The 20,608-nt window shown below is 43.4% G+C and overlaps 1 protein-coding gene across 1 annotated transcript in view; it reads left to right on the plus strand.

Moving 5' to 3' along the window:
* LOC134858907 (signal-induced proliferation-associated 1-like protein 2) overlaps positions 1–19,944 on the plus strand; it is a 64,781-nt gene extending 44,837 nt beyond the window's left edge. The window contains 11 exon segments of the mRNA XM_063875126.1: positions 53–199; positions 1,540–1,643; positions 1,734–1,822; positions 2,967–3,340; positions 5,536–5,799; positions 9,072–9,207; positions 12,294–12,513; positions 14,219–14,350; positions 16,717–16,834; positions 17,706–17,784; positions 18,200–19,944. Coding sequence (XP_063731196.1) covers positions 53–199; positions 1,540–1,643; positions 1,734–1,822; positions 2,967–3,340; positions 5,536–5,799; positions 9,072–9,207; positions 12,294–12,513; positions 14,219–14,350; positions 16,717–16,834; positions 17,706–17,784; positions 18,200–18,346 — 1,810 coding nt within the window. The 3' untranslated portion in view covers positions 18,347–19,944.
* Positions 19,945–20,608: the final 664 nt, after the last annotated feature.

Raw genomic sequence — 20,608 nt, forward strand, 5'->3', positions numbered from 1 at the left:
ATCTATGACAGTGTTTCTTACACATAGTGTATCTTTGCCACTGTCTCTGCAGGATGATGCAGGATATGGAGAACCCCCAGGTCACGTCATGTAACAAGGGAGACCAGCACTACCGCAGCTCCCCTAGTAACCAGTCCTCCTCCAGTGATCCCGGACCCTGCAGCAGCGGCACCTGGTCCCAGCAGCCCGGATACGATGGGTACGGGTCCACAGCAGTCTTTTCAAACAGACTTGTAAAAAGTCACTCCAGGAATATCTGCAGAAATGAATGCAGCGACAATCAGTCCCAGCATTATTACCGGGATCTTGCAATTTTGCGAAATGACATCAATTTTTTCCACATGAAATGACCAAATCATCAGCGCATTTTTGGCCATTCGTCACTATTTTTTGTGTTACAGGAAGAGTTCCAACAAAACAATAGAATGATGCCTCACAGGGTCTAATACCACATCCTGAGCTTCAAATTAGGGCAGATGATAGGGGATGATTTTGATGTAAGAGTTTCTTTTCCTTTAACATGCATTCTGATCATTTCCATTCAAACTGAAAGCCGTACTTTCAGGGTTACTTTCAGAAGAACACAAAGACTAGCTCAAACACAAATGGCCACTTTGAAAATCGAGCCACTCCGTTATATACACATAAAAGAAATCTAAGCCCAGTACAGTTTTTCTGGTGGGAGCTTCACATCCTTCTTCTTCGGATCTGAATATTTCGTAAGGACTTGCACTTAAATATGATAGGAAGTGCTTATAAATAATTCTTTCTTGTTCTTACCTACTGCAAGTGAAGGGCCACTTAAGCAAACTGCACAGTCATTTTGGAGAAAGACAGCTTTTGATTATTAAATCCTAAAAAATAAATGTCTTGGATTGGTCAACATGAAAGAAGCCAGGAAGATTTGTTCCCTGTCAATGCTTTCCAGTTTGTGTTTTATCTCAAAAGCACATATCAATCGCTTTCATTCCTGTTTTCAATCATATAATGGTATGCAGGGCTTCAGACTGCACAGGCGTAACATGTGTCAAACTGAGCAGAATCCTTTGGAGACCGCTGTCTGTCTGTAAGTGGTTACAGACCATGACAAGAGGCTTAGCTTCACACTGCTGCCTTTCTGTCAGAGGCCTCAAAAGTGCACTGAACTCTCAGTGATCACTGCGGCCTGTCAGAGCTAAGGCAGACTCGCAGACAAGCCGATTGATCTCCAGTTAGAGCTAAAGATCAGGAGACACTGCGACCTCTGTTCATCTGTCTTAACCTTTATTACATGTAGCTCTTTAGGATTTAATTAAGACCTGCATTGAAACATTTGCTGCTCTTTTCCTTTTGTCAAGCGCAAAAGAGCGCCTGGTTCAGAAAATCGAATGAAAGGAGGTCTTTTGTCAGCGATGTCTCTTTATTCTATTATAAGCTCAAGTGATTTGACCTTAAATGATCTTCAGCTAATTGCTATACATGCAGCAGTAAATGCATTGAAACCCTTCTCTGACTAGAATACAAAGTTCACTCTGGGTCCAATCCACTTTCTGCCTTCAGGTGTCCCTCCCCAATCCTCCATGAGCGGGCAGGTGATCTCCAGGGGGGAGACGGAGAGATCCACAGGGAGCGGGAGCCCACCCTGGAAAGGACCAGATCTGCAGGTGAGTCTTTAATACACACAATTAAAGTTTCTATTTGCTGCATGTTCACACTTTTGTACATGCTAAGCTTTTTTCTTTTTCTGTCCACAGAGGCCAAATGGCACATCCCCTCCACCAAGATCCTGAACCCTCTGAAGCAGAGAGAAGGCAGCAAAGACTCTCCCAACAAGCTGTCCAGGGTAAAAGTCTGAAATTTGTTGTCAACTTGCTGTATAGAGCACCACATTTAAAAGATTTTGATGCAGCCTCTACAGTACATCTGCTGCAGTAAATGCCCAACTCTCAGCACTGCTTTCCCCCACATCAGTGTTGGAGCCTGGGTGAGGTCAAATTGCCCTTGTTTATGTGCTTTGCAGCAACCAGGAGCTCAATTGGGAACCTGATGTCGTCCCCTCGAGTCGCTCTTTGCACTTATCACTTGCCCTTCATCAGCATGCTAACGAGCGTCTCAGCTCATCACTGTTTGGGGCTGTCTCACACTTTTCTAGGACACATTTTCCTCGAAGGTTGAATATATTAAGTGCTTGCGCCTCTCATTTTCTCCTTTCTCTATATTCTCCTCTCATTTATCTTTTTGGCCCATTCACCATCTCTCCTTCCGTCTTTCCTTTCTCCTTCTGATGCCAGAGGCTGCCACATTCAGCTAACAACATCTTTTAGTGCTTTCAGGCAGTGTTGCATTAACCCGGACCAAACCATTCCCTCAGCATTCTCTTTTCATAATGCTCAAAGCCTGTTTTTTTCCTTTCAGATAAGAGAAGCTGTTTTTGATGTGATGCAATTTAATATGCTTTCATGATTTAACAGTGTTTAGCATAGAATAATGAAGCAAACATGACAGGTCCTTCTCGTGAAGTCTTAGTTTATATTCTCTAATTAGGAATATCTGTTAACCCCATTTCACTAGAGGTTGGTTTTTGTAATACAATATTTGTTTTGGTTGCTGTTCTACATTTTAAATGCATTAAACTCAAGTGGGCATGGCCTTGCATATTTTACATCAATGTTTTTTAGCTCAATGAACAGCGAAAGCTTTCTGGTTAAAACCTAACAAGATAAAATACATTCCTGTTTATAAACTAATTTAGGAGCTATAGCGTGTCATTCTCACAAAGTAAAAAACAAAGTATGTACATTAAGCATATCCTCTTTTTTTATTCGCCTCAGTCAGAGACATATGAACATGTGCTGTAGCCTGATGGGTTAACCCAAACCCCCATTTTTAACTAAGCATGTTAAAGCAACCATAATAATTATTTGACCTCGTCTGATTTCCTGTATTTGTATCTTCCTTAACCCTCTTGCTCTGTCTTTTTCTACTAGACTGGCGATAAAAACTCAAGCCACTCAAGTAGCAACACCCTCTCGAGCAACGCCTCCAGCAACAGCGACGATAAGCACTTTGGCTCTGGAGACTTGATGGACCCGGAGATGCTGGGCCTCACTTACATCAAAGGGGCGTCCACGGACAGCGGCATAGACACTAATCCATGCGTCGCCCCCGGGGCCCGGGTGCTGCTGCAGGGCAGGGTGGGCGAGCAAGGACACCCCTGGTTGTCGGAGCAGCATGAAGATGGGGCGTCAGAAGAGGATCATGGGAAACTGTACATGCCGCATGGCTATGCGTCGGCCATTATGTCTAGTCATGTGACAGAAGGAAGCATCGGAGACCTAAGCGAGATCTCCTCCCATTCAAGGTAAAGTGAAGAGACAGGAAGTCGTTTTTATTTGACTTTTTCCCCTAAAAGATAGTTTTGCATTTTGTACTTGTTATTGTTTTGCTGCTGAAAATGTGTTTATGGTCATTCAATAATTAGATGGGAGACCTTTTGAATCTAAACTGCTCTGAATGTCTATGCTAAGACATTTTAATGTCATGTTTTCCTTTTATTTGTCAACACACTGTATACTCCTACACTCTCCAATTGTGATGTTCTACCTTCTATTGACAATTACTTGGATCTGTTGTGGATTAATTGAGTGTTAGCTTATTGATTTGCCCACTGATGAAAATCGCGCCCTTTTCATGGTGTATATCTCTGAGCAACATCCACTGTGTCCAAACACGTGGGTACAGTGTCTCACACACACACACACACACACACACACACACACACACACACACACACACCGCTGCCGGCAATCTCTTCAGCCACATTATCTGATCTATTAAACACACACACACACACACACAGAAGCAAACACATGCACAAAAGAACGGTTGCTGGCTGTTAGCTGACCTTTTCACCCAACCACGCTCCGCACTCCTGACCCGCTGCCTGACTCATCCAGCTGTGCTGTAGCCAGTGGGTGGGGCTGCTGTCAGACCAGGGCAACACGGGGGGAGGTTTCATCACACAGTAATCCAAGTCCTTGTCACCAGACTGGGACCCATCTGGGAAAGAGGAGGGTGTGAGAGAGGGTTGGCCCTGCAGCCATTCGCAGTCTGTCTCTGTGAAAGGGAATGGGTATCTATATGTTTATGGCGTACAGGATTATGTTAGCGCAATCTGTTGAGATCAGTGACCTGTTTGGGAGGCGTCAGAGCTGTCCACTCCAGGACATCATTCAGAAATGAGTTAAGAGCCCCTGCCATCACCTTGACTACTCCGATGCTTCCCACCTTTTACGTAATGGGCTTTGACATCCGGATGTCATCTGAACAAACAGGGAAGCAGCAGGAGCACATTTTGCAGGGTGTGGCCCAGATGGTCATGAATATGGAAACAGAGTGTGTAGTGCCCAGAGCTTAAGCCAACTCCAATGTCTCTGAGGTATTTTAGAAGAATGTCGCTGAAAGTTTTCCAACACACAATAAGACTTTAGCACTAAAACCTGGCATCTATATGTTACCATTTGACAGCTAACCAGGCATGTAATATGGAGCAAAAACTGTCTTATTATATTATTATAATAAGAAACCACAGTGTATGTCTCATTCTGGGGGATTATCTTTACATTGCAAAGGATGCAATGTGAGCAATTTTAAAAGGAGCAAAGACTGGCAGAGCTCTCTTTGTCTGATGCATGGCTCATTTTCTCATCACTGTCAAATGCAATTCATTCATTCTGCATCACTGCCTTACATAAGGATACGGAGTTATTCCAGGCATTTTCACAAAGTTGAAACATTAGTGACAAAAAAGGATCCAAGCTTAAATCAAAATGATTGTGTGCTGTGCTGCAAATGAGAGAATGATTTGGTGAGAATAGGAGGGAAATTCTAAAGTGTTTTGTCCATTAAGATAGAAAGGCGTTATATAAATTCAGTCCATTTACTACCAATTTACCATGAAACCAGAAACTGTGCTTGTAATGTAGTAATATCACTACAATACTAACAATTTTAGTGAAAGAAAATAAGTTTTTCTTTATAAATAAATCATTACTTAAACTATTTGATCATAAGTGCAAGAGTATGTTCCTCCAAAGAAAATACAAATAAAAATGTTCCCACTTACCTTGTGATATCTAGCCACGCATTTAGCATTTTATTATGCCAAGTCTAGTCGGAGTTAGAGGGTTATTTACCCTTCTGTCTAAATCAAAGGCACTGACCCTTTAATAGGGTTTGTCAGTTGATATTTGACTAAATGTTTAAAGGACAAAGTTCAGCAGTAATATGTTCGTGATGGACTGGTTTTGAGTCATCTTCCAATGAAGGTCAGAGGTGAACTAGCTTGACTCCGTGGAGGAGATGATGTCATCCTCCCTGAGCCAACAGGGGAGCTTTCAACAATCACTTTAAGTTGAAAATCATTAGGATGAGCTGACTAATAGCACATTTTGTCATTGTTAATGTTTGTTTATGCTTTCATGTTTTTTCATTCATTTGGTCACTTTTGAGTTACATTATCTTTTTTTTTTTTTTTTTTTTTTGCTGTTTGGTCAGTGGCTCTCACCACTCTGGCAGTCCATTGGCCCGCGGTGCCAGATACTGTATGTCAGCTGACTCCTCCAAGGTGTACACCATCCCCCAGACCAGCAGCTCAGGTCCAGGGCCAGAGCCAGAGCTGGGACCAGGGCCCAGCTCAGAGGCCTGTGGACAGACACGCCCACAGTCCGGTTGCACACTCCCAGTGGGCATGAAGACGACTGATGATGAGGATGAAGATGCCCACAGCACTGAGGGACCTCCCAACATTTCAGAGTGTGGGTGAGTGTGTGTGAGACACAAAGCAAGAGAGACCATGTACAGTATGAGATCATCACCAAATGCGTTCCTAAACCACTAATAGAAAAATGCTTTTCCCTCGTTCACATCGAGTTCAGTAGCCATCATGCAAAGTTAGATGACACATTTTAATCACGGTAGGCGCTGCTTCTCTTCCTTTAGAGTCTTCTTCAAGAGTTTCTGTTGCACTAGAGTCAGACCAATTCCAGTACAAGTGCCCCCCCCTCTCCATCAGCTCACCCAGTGTGCATAAACTGGCCCTGATTGAAGCAGACAGCCACAAAATAAATAAGCTCAATGAAGCCGCGGACATAATACACTTGGCACATGTCACTTGCAGTTATTGATTGTTCCCGTGAAGCCGTGTCCCTGTGGACTGCCGGGCTGAGCCTCTACCAGATCAGCATCTCTGCTGGGAGCCAAGCAACGATCCGCACACAACAACACACTGCTGTCACAGCCCAAGGACACACCCTGCCACACAATACCCTAATAGAAATACGGCAGAGGAAGAGGAATGCATGCAGACGCTCAGCCAGGTTGAGATCGTATACTCCCCTTAGACTTTATATAAGCGGTGACGACTGACTGTATCTGTCTGATGATTAAATGGTTTTCTGTAGAGAACAGAGAGCCATCGATTGTGTGTGTGTGTGTGTGTGTGTGTGTGTGTGTGTGTGTGTGTGTGTGTGTGTGTGTGTGTGTGTGTGTGTGTGTGTGTGTGTGTGTGTGTGTGTGTGTGTGTGTGTGTGTGTGTGTGTGTGTGTGTGTGTGTGTGTGTGTGTGTGTGTGTGTGTTGGCACATTTTAAAAGGGGTTAAATGTGAGAGTTGCCCTGGAAGACACCCCCTGCTTTAGCTCCCAAGTAATTTCATTAAGCCTGTGAAATTTGCCACTTAAGGACTGTGTGATTGATCACATGCAGTGAAGTCATCTCCTGCCGAGTTATGAAAAAGCTCCATAATTCAGTTACCCTCCCCATTGTTTGTTTTTATATTCCAACAGTTTTATTTCATCTTACATAAGCGCCTCATGATGAATGGCCTAATATTACTCACAGATATTGTTCTAACATAATGAAGTTTCTCTCCCCCTTTCCGAAATGCTTTCTCATTTGCTCTAACACTGTATGTAATGCAGGATGTGTGCCTCCTAACCCTTGGCTGTTTCTCTCTTGCTTCTGCTTCTTGTTCCAGAGGAGCGGAGAGCTTGTTAGCCTTTCTCCTCAAAATGCTGTCTGAGCGTTCAAGGTACTCAGTTAGTCAAAGTCAACCCACAATGGCCCAGTCTGCTCCCCCCCCCACACACACACACACACCTCCCCAGCCCCCACCCTTTGTCCCAGAACCACCTCCCCACTCATGACACACGCTGAGAGCGGAGGACAGCCAGCTGTGCGTCAGTGCTTGTGACATTTCTGCTGTATCTCCTCCCAAATCCTGCTGTGCACTGTCCACAATACTTACTCTTTATCAGCCGCCACGTTGATAGAGAGAGGAGGTGACTTGCAACAAGCTGTCTACACCCAAAACAGGCATGTTGTGGTTAAGTGCGCCCCGACACCCCCGCTCTTTTTCTTCTCCGTGTTTTACCCTTTGTGGTCCAGTGAAGTGTCTGTAACGGTGATTGGCAGCATGACACTCCACAACAGACAGGCTGGTTCGAAAGTAGTGTTTTCTTTTAAAACCACAACTACGAAACAGAAATTCACTTCAGACTTTTAAAGGTTCTGACGTTCTTGGAGGAAGCATGTGTGATAAACATCTCCAGAAAAAAATAGTAACCAAGGGTAGGTTTAAAACAGTAAAATTGAACAAAATCCGTTTATTTCTCAACTCTCGTTTAAAAGTTTGGCATTAAATAAATGAAATAAAATAAAAACTAACCTGTGCATGCAAAAAACATGAAATTATTTCAAATGCTCTCCTTAGACCAACCGCCTCTCGTCTTGTACATTTCCCCGCTGTTAGACTCCTAAAGGATTTCTGATTCTGATTCACAAAACACAAAAATGTATATAAAAGTTTGGGAGAACTGCAAGCTGATTGCACAAATCAGACAAGAGAAGACAAGAGTTGTGAGTAGAGGCTGTAAAATGTAAATATATTAATATTTATAGCACCTGGGAGACCATTTTTTTCCCCTGGCAAAGATTGGTACATTTTGTCCCATTTTTTGTAAATAAAAAATAATATTATTTTCAATCTTATGTTATGATTTGGGAATCAGAGGGTCTTGATTAAAGTAGAAGGTGCCGAAGAAGGTAACATCAACATGCAATTGAAAAATAAGTTTCTATAATAATTTATTTTCTTTTTCAAATTTCTTGCATTATCTTCGCAAGTAAACCAAACTCAATACATGTTTTCCCTCCTGGATGCAGCATTGAGAATACATCACTTTTTTTTAACCAGGCATCTCATGGATCAGTCAGAATGCTTTCGGCAATCACACTTTTGCTATACCCATCTATTAGGGTTTGGTTGCCATGGTGCCAAAAGCTTAAAACAGGGCAACTCTCAGCGCTAGTGTCTCTAGGTAACCATCAGCCAAGCTGCCCATCGTCTCGCCGTGCAGCAGATCCCCTGCGGCCATCTAGCGCCCTGCCAACAGCACTCAGTGTGTCATGCTCACAGGCTGCTCACTTAAAGCAGAGGTCTCACAGCCACACGACTTCACCATGCAGGTCAGTCACATCCTCCTTTCCCTGTAAACCTCCTCTTAACACTCAGCACCCTGAAAATCATTAAAATGACAAACAGAAATACAGCAGAAACCAAACTTGTCACCTCTTGATCCTTTTCCAATCCTGTCTAGCAGCGCTCATGTCCTCTGTTGTGGTCTGAAATCTCCTCCGCAGTGTTTACTTTGCACTTGTCTCTGGATGTAATTTCTGTCCGAACCTACTTTGCTCCTTCCTTTCTCCCTCTCACAGCCTGGCTGCATTCCTCACAGTGTCTTTAACCGTTGGTTTGGCAGAGTGATATGGGACAGGGTGGGATTGAAATATGATTCCCTCCCTGGATCCCTTTTCGATCCCTGTTACCCCCAAGTTCACCTGACTAGCATGGAGGCACCTGATGTTGGCATGCTAAGACTGATCCACCCTGAACCCTTTTGTGTGATACTGACATATTTTCTAAATAGCTGGGGCAAGTAGTGAAGGCCCGAGGCCTCCCATGCACAATGTGGCTCTTACATGACCTTTCTGATGAGCTCTGTTCTTCTGTGCCCCCCCATCTGTACGGTTTACAGGCAGCTATACGCAGAGGAGGCCTGCAGGCTCCAGGCTGCCGAGCAGGATGGGAAATCGCTGCAGAGACTTCCGAAGGAAGAATACCTAAAAATGATGCTCCTCGACAGCCCTCCGGGAGAAGACAGGAGTCGGAAGGTAAGGTCATCGTAGCTGATTGACTAACTAACCTATTAATGGCACAGTAAATTTGAGCTTGACAAATAAAACCTGTTGAAACTATGAAGGAATGATTGATAGCGTGACAACATGACATTGTTAGGATCGACCACAAACTCCTCAGGCTATTTTATCATGCTGACTAACAGGCGTACTACCAACAAGGCCAGAACCAGAGCAGATAGCCTCTTGCTGGGAACCAACTAAAAGCTGGACCAACATCTGCTGCCGATCAGCCCCTCCTGCTGCTGAGCTCCACAGCTGATCTAGCTCGTCTCTTCCGACACAAGACACTTTCAGTCCCCAATTGACTAGCACTGACTGTTTGGATAATTTAATTTATAATGGGGCCTGGGTTTGCTCAGTCGGGATGTCATGGATTAAAGGCAGGGAGTTGCACAGAGTGCATCGATGTTTGATGTTCCTGCAGACTCTATTAATTGCATCTTCCATTTACCCAACCCCCCATCCATTATCTACCCGGAAGGGACCCTGGAGACTTACAAATGGGTTATTTTTGGATGCTGCTCGATCCTAATATAAATGCACTTCATCCTTACAGAAGAAAGAAGGCATGCCCTCTTGCACAAGCAGGCCATGTCCCTCACACGAAGCAGCTGCGTGCTCTGATCGGTTTGTCTTGTTGTTCACTGGGCTTACAGTATATCAAATGTGATGCTGACAACAGTACCATGCAGTCAGTGTAAAATGAAAGCAGGTGTATCAGGCCTGCACTGTGATTTCCTTCTATTTCCCACAAAGAATGAAAACAACTGTTGCAAAGTACTGTATGTTGGATTCAAAGAGCACTATTGTCTTTGTTGTAACTTCAATCTCTAGTCTGATTCAGTATGATCATACAATGTGTGGAAAAGGCAGCCTGGGAGAGAGATGCATGGAGCAAGGCACAGAGCCAGAAACTCCAACCATAAAAACATCTGATCCCTATAAACACATACTGTTCGCTCTCCGGGAGCAGCTTCTCCGGGACTGCATGTTTTCAATCATCAGCTGGCACGTAAAGGATTATAAATACAGTAATGACAATGTGGGAAACATTGTTGATTTATGGCACATTTAATAAATGCGTTTGATCTTTTAAAGGTTAATTTGTGTGTCACTTCCGGTAGTCACCCGATGCCAGTCTTTGTGTTATTGAGCAGGTGTGGAGAGATTTCCCTCGCCGGCCACGGTGTCCGCTGAGACCCCTTGCCACAGACAGGCAGACTATTGTGTGGCTGACGTAAAGGAAAGGCCGCTCACAGCTCATTCTCCCACAGCATTCCTCTTTTGAACCTCCTGTGGGAAAGAAAAAAAGCATCTGAATAGGTGGTTGTCCGACACATCCTCCCAAGTGGCACGTCAAAGGGTTTCTTATGCTGGTTGTTGTCTTTGTTCAGAGCGAGCACCGAGGGGAAGAAAGTCAGGAAAAATCTCGGTAGATGTGTCACTGCTGCCTCGCCTGATAAGAGCGTTGCATTTGTGCAAAGAAATTCAAACAGCCCAAATCAGAGAGGGGACCGTTGCCAGCTGAGGTGGATTTAGACACACTGAAATAGTTGATAATCTTTCAGGTTTGATTAAAGCAATATTTTGTGCAGTTAAGCGATGCCAAGATGTGTTCGGATGTGATGCTGTAGATGGAATAAATAGAAAGCCTCTGAAAAAACATTAAGCCCTTTTTTGCAAATGGTTTAATTTGGACCGCTCCATTTATTGGATCTTTAAATCTGTGCTATTTTTGCGTTGTATGAGAGAGCAGCACATCCTGTTCAAAGTTGTTTTGATGAGCAAGGAGTGTTATGCGGTCTAATCTTGTAGAGTTGGGTGGGAAAACTTGCAGTATGACAACCTTGTTGAGTTAAAGCCTCTGAGATGTTCTTAAGAAGCAGCGTGTATGTGTTCTGCTTTGAGTTCTAGTGTACATCGCCGCTTTAAAGACCTCCTAGATGTTTGATAAATTGTCACAGTGGGATTTGTGGGGGGATCAGTCTTCTGAAATGGAGATGGCTGGGTGTTGGCTTGCGGGAACGCTTGTCTAGTGTTGGTTACAGCTGGGAAGCCAAAGGCAGATATTTAGATCGGGCCAAATGTCCCACATATCATTTGTGGCTACTTTTGATGTCACTTCTGTAATATTTATGTAAGCTAAAAGGGACAATGATGGATTCGATTGGCCTCAGTGGTTTTGTGTGTTAAAACAGGAGACTTCTGTCAAATATCTGGCCACAGTCATGAAATTTGATTATCCCTGCAATGATGAGCTGTGTAATTCTCCTCTGTGCACAGACGACTGTAGATCAGGACGAAGCTGCTTTTCAAATAACAGCTTTCCTAACAGCTTTTGTTGCATTGGCTTTTATAAGTCCCACAAAGCAGCAAGCACACTTTAGTTTTACTTTATTGCTTTACTGGACTGTATTCATTTGGTGTTTGTCTGACTTGTAAACAAGCATACAAAAGAAAATGTGAAGTTTTGTTCATCTGAATCAATGATCCCTGGGTAATAGCACGTGCTGAACTTTAGTTAAAGGAAAACTACAGTATTATTCATCCTGCCTTACTCAATTGGTCACGCTAACTGCACTAGCCCCTGTAAAGATAAGGATTGACATGGGAAATAATAATACTACCATATACACTACAATGTACTGCTCTGGTACACTTATTGTTGTGGGACTTTATTCTATCAAATACATCTCTGGCTTGCGTATCAGCTTATATAAATATTTTTTTACATCCCGATTAAGGCACTTACCTTTTTCTGCAGTTTCAGAATGTTAATGCTCGTATTAAGCTCAGTGACTATTGGCTCAGTCACCACCTCCTCAAGGCCTGTCCCCTGTTTTCCCCACTCTGCCAGACCCTATCCAGCTGTGCTCAATCCATCTGCATTTTCCTGAGAGCAAAGACTGTAATTGATTCCTGACACTGCTCCCTCATGTTTCCTCCTTACCCGCCCAGCTGCCCGCTCATGTAAACCCGCTGTGCCGAGGAAATGTCATTCAGCCCCATCATTTGCATGATTGTGACTCTCTGTTGACAAATTGTTCTCCTTCTCTCAGGTGTCAGCGGTGGGAAGTCTGTCACCGAGACGTTCCCTATACCGGACGCTGTCAGACGAGAGTGTGTGCAGTAACCGTAAGGGTTCGTCCTACACCAGCTCGCACAGCTCCATGCTGGACCAAGCCATGCCCAACGACATCCTCTTCAGCACCACCCCACCTTACCACAGCACGCTGCCCCCTCGTATGGTCCACAACCAGGGAGCCTCCAACCTAAGGAGTGAGTACAGACTAACTTTAATTTTTCATTTACCAGGAAACTGCACCTTTTTTAAGGTACACTTCTCAGAGGTTGTTCGTTTTAGAGGATATACTTTAACCACATATAGGATTTTAGTATTTTATTTTATCCGATCTCCAATCCAAGCAAACATTAACAGTTAGCACACAGTTCCTCCACGCTATCCCACGTAAAAAACATTTGAATGTGTACTGAACAGTTTGAACAGTGTTTTACCTGTTTTATCCACAGTCTGTTTGTCTGTTTGAGGAAGAGACACTGAAGATAATTCAGATTTGATTGAGAGACTCCTAGTGGTAGAAATTACATGCAGTTCCTTTAAAGAAAACAAAACAGAACTCTGTCTTATTAAAATACCTCGCAGACAGGAAAGCTGATGTAGGCGTTATCTCCATGTTGCTCTTGGATTATCATTCCTCTTCTCTGGCACCAGATAAAAGCCAGGACATACATACTTATTTGAAGAGCCACTTGTGTCCTACCAATATTCTTAGCCCAACTGGTACACACTCCAGCGACACTCCTCGATATAAACAACTAATTGGAATTGGGTGAGGCTGCGTGCGACTTGCACGTGGTTCTGTCTGCATTAAGCAGACACCTGTCACTGCTGGCTAGTTTTCCCCCCTTTTCTCCAAGTATCAACTGAAATATGCATTAGTGATGAGAGGTGTGATGTGTCCTGCCTGCGCCGCTGCAGATTTCGAAAGATCTGTGACATGAACATGCCTATTTTTCCATCAGCAGTGTCTCAATGTCTGTCATACATAATGTTTCATTCACTCATAAGTCCCTGCCTGCCTCCCCTCTCGTCTCCCGTCTCATTTCCATACCGTTCCTCATCCCTGTTTCTGGCTGCCACCTTCGGATAGAAAATGGCTTTTGGAAAGATGTTTCTCTCTTTGGCCTCTTCTGGCTGTCAACCTGATGGATTCCTGATTGTTTTGAAGGGTAGTTGAGAACACAGGCTCTCTCTTTCCCTGACTGAAACAGCCCAATTTGGTAAACAGTGAATCACTCAAGCTCCAAGACGCTGGGTAAATTGAAAGGAGAGTGTCAGCATCACCTCAAGCTCTCTCTGTCTACTTCTCTGCTTCTCCACTCATGCTTTTCTAAATGCCTCTCTGCAGAATGGGAGCTTGTTTATTGCATTCCGCGTGTTTCAGGGCTGACAGGGAGGGAGGGTGGAGAGAGAGAGTGGAAGGAAAGGAGATATTGATTGAAACATGAAGACATTCACTAAGACAAGTCATTTATCGGCCCTCAGACAGCGCCATTGCGAGTGGCACGCAAAGAAGGTGGTTTAATGTGAACCTATTGGGCTGTCACATAAATAGAAAACTTTTCTTTTCAGAGTGAAATCGTTTGCAAGGATTAGGAGGATTTGTTATTTCGCTGCAGATTAGTTTTGGACTCAGGCGGACGTATGATTGGATTGCAGCATCTTTACCAAGCATAGACTCCAGCTAGGTGTTTCGATGTGCAAGGCTAGAGAAAGGTTAATAACGTCCCTTTAGCAACAACTATTTGTTTGAATAAACCCCATGCCCTCCCCCCTACGCCCCCCCATTCCTCTCCCAACCTTTCTTGTCTGCTCTGATGCAAACTGATGGGTGACTCAGAGATTAGCTCTAAACTCAGGCCAGGCCTGGACACTGATCCGAGTGCCTGCCTGTCTCTGCAGATGAGTTTTGGTTCTCTGACGGCTCCTTGGCGGACAGGTCCAAGTTCAGCGACCCGGGCCTCATGCCCCTCCCAGACACTGCCTCGGGCCTGGACTGGTCCCACCTGGTTGATGCAGCACGAGCCTTTGAAGGTAACCAGCCTGGCTGGAGCTGCTGGCACCTCGTGTAACCTCCCCCTTCTTCCTGGCTGCTTAGTGTGTGTGTGTGTGTGTGTGTGTGTGTGTGTGTGTGTGTGTGTGTGTGTGTGTGCAATTGTGTGTGTGTGTGTGTTAGTCTAGTCTGCAAGTGCTAGCTCGCTTGCATGTGCAGGTTTGTGTGCTTTGTGTTTTCTTCTAGTGTCTCCTAAGGTGCTGTAGGGACGACTTAAGGGAATCGTTTTTGTTTTTTGCGCCTCTGCTCTGAGCCCCATTGTGATTCCCATTGAGCACTGTGGCTTGGAAAAGTGAGCCATCATTTGTCAGCACAGACATGGTGCCAATTGTCATACTATAAAGCCAGCAAGTGGCCACTCAGGGAGAGTTTTTACAGGAATACTTTTACTGTTAACTCTTTGGGTGATGATTCTGGGTAATTTCAGCTCCTCTCTGCTTCTTTTGTCCAATAAATCTGAATATGGTCGTCAAGATGTTGGATTTTCTTAGTCTACAGAATTACATCTCATCTGTCCTGAGGGGCAGATTCACTCCTAATAATTTAAAATCTTCATTTTAAGGTGCACTGTTGTTTCTAACAACTTGCCTGAATGACTGCTTTAGTGAATTTTGGTTTTTTGTGGGCTCTGGGAAAGGCAATTTAGGAATCAAAAGCTTGCGTTAATTGCGAGGGAAACTACAGTGTTGTCTCTCCGGACACCATGAGTGATATGTTCCTCTCTTTTCACTCACACTCTTATTTTCATTTAACTACCATTGAAATGTCTCTCAGGCACTTCATGGTCAGCATCCTCACTTCTTTCATTTTTTCCCCTCTTTTAGTAGTTTCGCTACTTCTTTCATGCCAGTTTATTTCCCATCTATCACGGAAATGCTAACATGCCATGAGTATTTTCTCCACTTGAACTCCGACTGACCCCTGGACCAGCAATGGGGTTGCGTGTGACCATTCGTTTGTCATAATTAATGAATCCTATGTGGAGTTTCTTCTTTGATACATTTCCTGCTGCATAGCCCGCAGCTTATCATTTAAGCAGAGTGGAATCAGTGGAGATGATGCCGAGTCTGACGGGCACTACAAAGGCAGTTGTCACGGCAGCCTGCCTGGCCCAGAAAAACGCTGTGTAAACTGGAGCCTTGTTGCTGAGCAGAAAGTGTCTCCAGGCTGACATCGTGCCATGTATGTTTAACCAGCTCTGTTTGGAGGCAGGGCAGAAAGAGGTTGCCTGAAATATAAAGCAGTTATAATAACACTCAGAACCTTGGTTATGTGGATCCAGAGAGACTGCTCATATTCAGTTTGGATAAGCTTAGAGGCCTCCTGACATTTGAAAGCGGATGGAATTAAAAACATTTGTATGTGTGTTGCAATCACTGAAAGCTCTCTTTGTCAACTATTGCATATTATTTTAATATTCAATCGCAAATACACACAGCACGGTATGTTCACTCGCATACATTTTTTTTTCTTTTCAGTGTAATCTGTTTTGGTTTGATTGTCAGCAGATTGCCCAACAAATCTGGACACCATGTCACAGAAAAAAATGACAAGCTGCTTTTCCTGTGCCCGTCACTGCTATCCTAGAAGTGGTTAATCTTTCTGATGCAGCCAGCAAATATGAGGAAATAATCATTCATATGTAAATTAAAGCTTGGTCTCCCTCTCCTGCGGCTACCAACTCCAGGCTCCATCAGCTTTTGTCTTGGAGTGGATTAGTTTTCATTTGGAGGCTAAATTAATAGAAGGGTTTCCTTAATCTTTTCTATGAATATGCAGATCCTCCTATCTTTAGTCTCAGACCAAGGGCTTGAGAAAAAGAGTGTGGTTTCTAAAGAAAAGAGCATTACGCCTCAAAACTGAGCAGTCCCCAAGCATAACATGCCAAGTTTGGGTTTTCCATGGGGCTTTGAGCAAGCTTAAGGGCCTGATATGGCAAAACAAGCATGACTGGTGCCTTACAGCTCTCTGGGATCCAGCCCATTATGAGTCAAACAGCTGTCAGTGACAGCTCAGAGGGGCGAAGCACCGCAGCAACACCCAAGGGACTAACTTTATCTGTGATGGTCTCTAAAAAATGCTCTGGTTTCCACCTTGTTCCCTATTGTCTGGCTATAGATCTCTCAGTATGGGAGGACTGCCTTTCAGCGCTTCAACCAGAACCATTCATTCATACAATAACCATGAATGAATCGCCCCATCCTGTCACCATTGCATGCATGCGAGTGGGTTGTTCCGCTCTATTTTAGTTGCATGTTGGCACCGTGAAGTGTCTTTCTGAACACATTTCCTGTCTTTAATGTTAAGGGCAGATTATGACCTGTTGCGTCACCTCTTCTGTCTCCAGACCAGCGCGTGGCCTCTTTCTGCACCATGACGGACATGCAGCGGGCGGAGGCTCTACAGATCTCCAGAGAGCTGACCAGACGGGTGGTGGAGGCGGAGGGAGCAGCCCTGGAAGCAGAGTAGGCTAAAACAACAAACACAAAATTACCAATGTTCCAGGTAGCAAGTGAAAAAGGGACTGTTTGTTAGAGCCTGCCCACAAACAGAGATTTACTAATTATTGCTTAGCAACCATAACTGGACATGGTACGCCTGTCCAGGTTAAGATTTGTATTGGACTGATTTATTTGCTTACTGTAATTACAAAGGGACATGCCATTAACTAATGCAAGTATAATATTATGTGGGGGTTAGAGGTCATCTGCATTAGTTATTGTTATGTTTGCAAAACTCATCGCTCATTTGTCATACTCAAATCCTTCTCTGTGGTGAAAGAGAAACATCCTCTTTGAAAAGACATCAAAGCATAAACCTAAGCTCTCTATTGCTTCTCCAAATATTTTCGGCTACTAAACCTTTCAAGGATTACGTGACAACAAGTTTTTGTGTTTCATAATGCTGTAATAAAATGGTAAAGCTTAAAGGCTCCACATTGCAATACATACACAATGCACTCCTTTTATTTCCAAATCCACTTACACTTAAGACCTGTCAGCAAGTACTGTATGAATCCATCATATTTTAAGATACAAACATTCAGTCAGCCGGCAGCTCAGGGTGTTTTAGCATTAGCAATAGCTTACACTAGCTAGCTAGCTAACAGTAATATAATCAGCTACTGAACCTCATGTTTTCAGACACAAAACTCCCATCAAAATAATGGGGAAACGGACAGCTTGACAGGCATAGCAACAGTAACTATAATGGGCGGGGCTTAGCTAACTGTCAATTATCAGCTCCTGTATCGCTGTAGAGAAGGTCTTTTGTGTTTTTTTTATTCTACAAATGTTTCTTCTTGAGTCTTAACAGCACCTTTGTGTCCCCGTATAGTGGCGCCCCCACCACACTAACCGGCAAAGTCAACCAGTTGGAGGTGATCCTCAGACAGCTGCAGTATGACCTCCACAAGGTGAGGTGGCATATATCAAGCTGATTTCTTGATTCCGTTTTCATCACCTTTTTCCCCTCTTCCAGGTCAGCAAACAGTGCATGTCTGTGTCATGTAGCTCAGGAGAGCAGACATTGAGTAATGCTTGCCCTGCGGTCTGTGTAATACAAACTCATGCACTTAATTCAATATCCTGCTTCCTTCCCTCATTGTGTCCCAGCCCAACATTTCCCCACCTCAACTAATGTGCTTAACATAGTGACGGGAAGTGCACTTTAATCAGAACAGAGAAAAGGCTGCTTTGCCATGTTGATGCCCCCCATTAACACAGCGCTGACGACAGATGCAAGTTCTTATAGCGGGGAATTTCATCAGCCTCCATTTATTTTTGCCTCATGTCCCGGTGTTGATTGTCTTGGTGTCTTTGTGTTTTCAGGAGAAAGAGGATAAGGCGATGTTGCAGGAGGAGGTGCAACACCTGAGACAGGACAACATGCGACTGCAGGAGGAGAGCCAGACGGCGTCGGCTCAGCTCAGGAAGTTCACAGAATGGTTCTTTCACAGCATTGACAAGAAACCCTGAGAGACTCGCCGAAAGACAGCAGGAGATGGCCTTCACTCCTCCTGGGCACCCACTCAACTCCTACTTTAGACTCCCACATGATCCACAAGTCAACAAACTATAGAACCAACCATTACCAGCCCCCCAGAGTAATGAAAACTATTAAAAAGCCCCTGCTTAGGAGACTGTAGCAGCCCTGTGTGGAGAGACTTGAAACCCTGATCTGGAACTTAGTTTTGGGATCCTCCTCTGACTGAAGTACAGGGCTGTTTCTGACATTAACGGTTTCTTTATCCTGACTAAAGGGGCTCATGGGAAAACCTTCAGCGCCAGAGAGGAATGGAGAACCCTTGGGAGCCCTGCTCTATTCCCTGGGATCTTCTTACAGTAGTGGAATGTAAAGCTCTTTTACTGTAGTCAACATATAATCTACCTACGTATGTCACGTCAGTCTACTGTACTGTATACTCAGCTGTACTGTATCGTACTGCACAGTCACACAGCTGTTTCTGTGCCGGCCTTCACGGACACAGGAAAGTAGAGAGGGTAAGGCGGAGAAGGGGGAGGAATGTACTGGATTTAATGAAGTGGTACTTACTGTCTGCTTGCACCGAGAGGAATCCACATGTGGCGGTCTTGAAACATACAGTCCAGGGGGGAAAATGAATGTAGCTCAACGGAGACCCTTTTTTCTGGATTTCTGGTTCCCAAAACATTCACGCTTTGATGTTTTGGGCTTCTTCTTTTTTTCCTTTGAACAAATTCCACTTTTTCTTTTCCTCAGTGTTGTAATGTAGGGTCACATGGCAGTAATTGTGATGTTTCAAGGTGCTTTTCCCTACACACATTCGTTAGTAGTTTCCATTCACTGTCACAATGTCCTAGCAATAATGAAGTGGTAGTTACAAAACTGTGTTTTAAAATATAAAAAGAGAAAAAGAAGTTAGCACAAACGTGAAGAGTTCCTGTCGAGAAGCAGTTGTACTTGACATGTATTTATAAAACAGGACAGACTGTGCCTAAAACTCTTGGTTGTAAATGGATTGTTTCTCTTTGCTTTTAATTCTCTTTTATAAACACATGCCTTGTCTGTGGCTCACTGATATAAAATTGTATGTATGATTGTGTGTATGTGTGTGTGTGAGAGTTTGATAGTGTGTGTAGTTTATCACAGCAAAATGTGTTCTTATGCAGTGGTTTCTAGAGCATTAGAGCAAGCACCAGTGAACCACACTTACAATGCCAAATGTGTTTATTTCTGTACATATCTGCCACAGAAGTGTCTTGTATTTAACACTATTATTTAAGCTTATTTAACCTAAAGTTGTTTATTTTATTAAGGGTATTTTTTTCTGCACTAAGGAGAGATAACGCTCTGTGTATGTTGTAAAGTGTGTAGCTTGCCAGGGCAAAAAAACAACTATATATTTAAATATATAAATGATGATTTTGGAGATTCCAACATTTGGATGCTGCTAGATTACAGTTTGCTGGTTTGTATGCTTTTAAAAATGTCTCTCTCCATAAACTGTCTCATCCCTGGTGGGACACTGGTTGCTTTTTTTGGTTTTGTTCTTTTTTTGGTTTTGTTTTTTTAATAAATGTAGTTGTAAAAATAACTCCCTATTGTGTTCTTAATATGTTTGTGTTTCGTAAATCATATGGTGTTAAAACATATATATTTGAAGGGTTTTTGGTTGTCATTATGTTTATGGTTTTTTTCAGTTTTTCCTGGTAAATTAAATGATGAATACCACTGCATTTCAGCCTAGGAGAGGGTTAGCTTCACTTAGTTTAGCATAAAGACTGAAAGCAGGTGGTAACAACTTGCCTTGCTATGTTCAAACAAATAGTTGGAGCAAATGACCCCCGTAAAAACCAAAAAAGTTTCAACCAACGAGATATAAAGTGAGAAAAGTGAGCTTTAAAGATGGTGTGACTTCTACACAGAGCTAAGCTGACTCCAAAAAGAAGAAGAAATCTTACACTGAAAGACTTCTGAAGTTTTGAACATAGTTGCTGGATATGTGAATCTATATTTACATGGTCTGGTCGGCAAGTTTTAGCTTATTCCTTCATGTATCATTCAAGTTAACTCTGAAAATACCCAGTGCATCAGCAACAGGATCAGAATAACAAGAAACTGAGTGTTGATAGAACTGGCAACATTTAGTTTCCATCAAAAGCATTACAAATAAAGTGAAAATGGAGCCGAGTAAATGTCCTCATCAGATGTGATCAAAACATTTAATTTCGGACGGTACAATTGTTGAACTCCCTCAG

This window comes from Eleginops maclovinus, chromosome 22 (genome assembly GCF_036324505.1).
Source record: "Eleginops maclovinus isolate JMC-PN-2008 ecotype Puerto Natales chromosome 22, JC_Emac_rtc_rv5, whole genome shotgun sequence".
Lineage (NCBI taxonomy): Eukaryota > Metazoa > Chordata > Actinopteri > Perciformes > Eleginopidae > Eleginops > Eleginops maclovinus.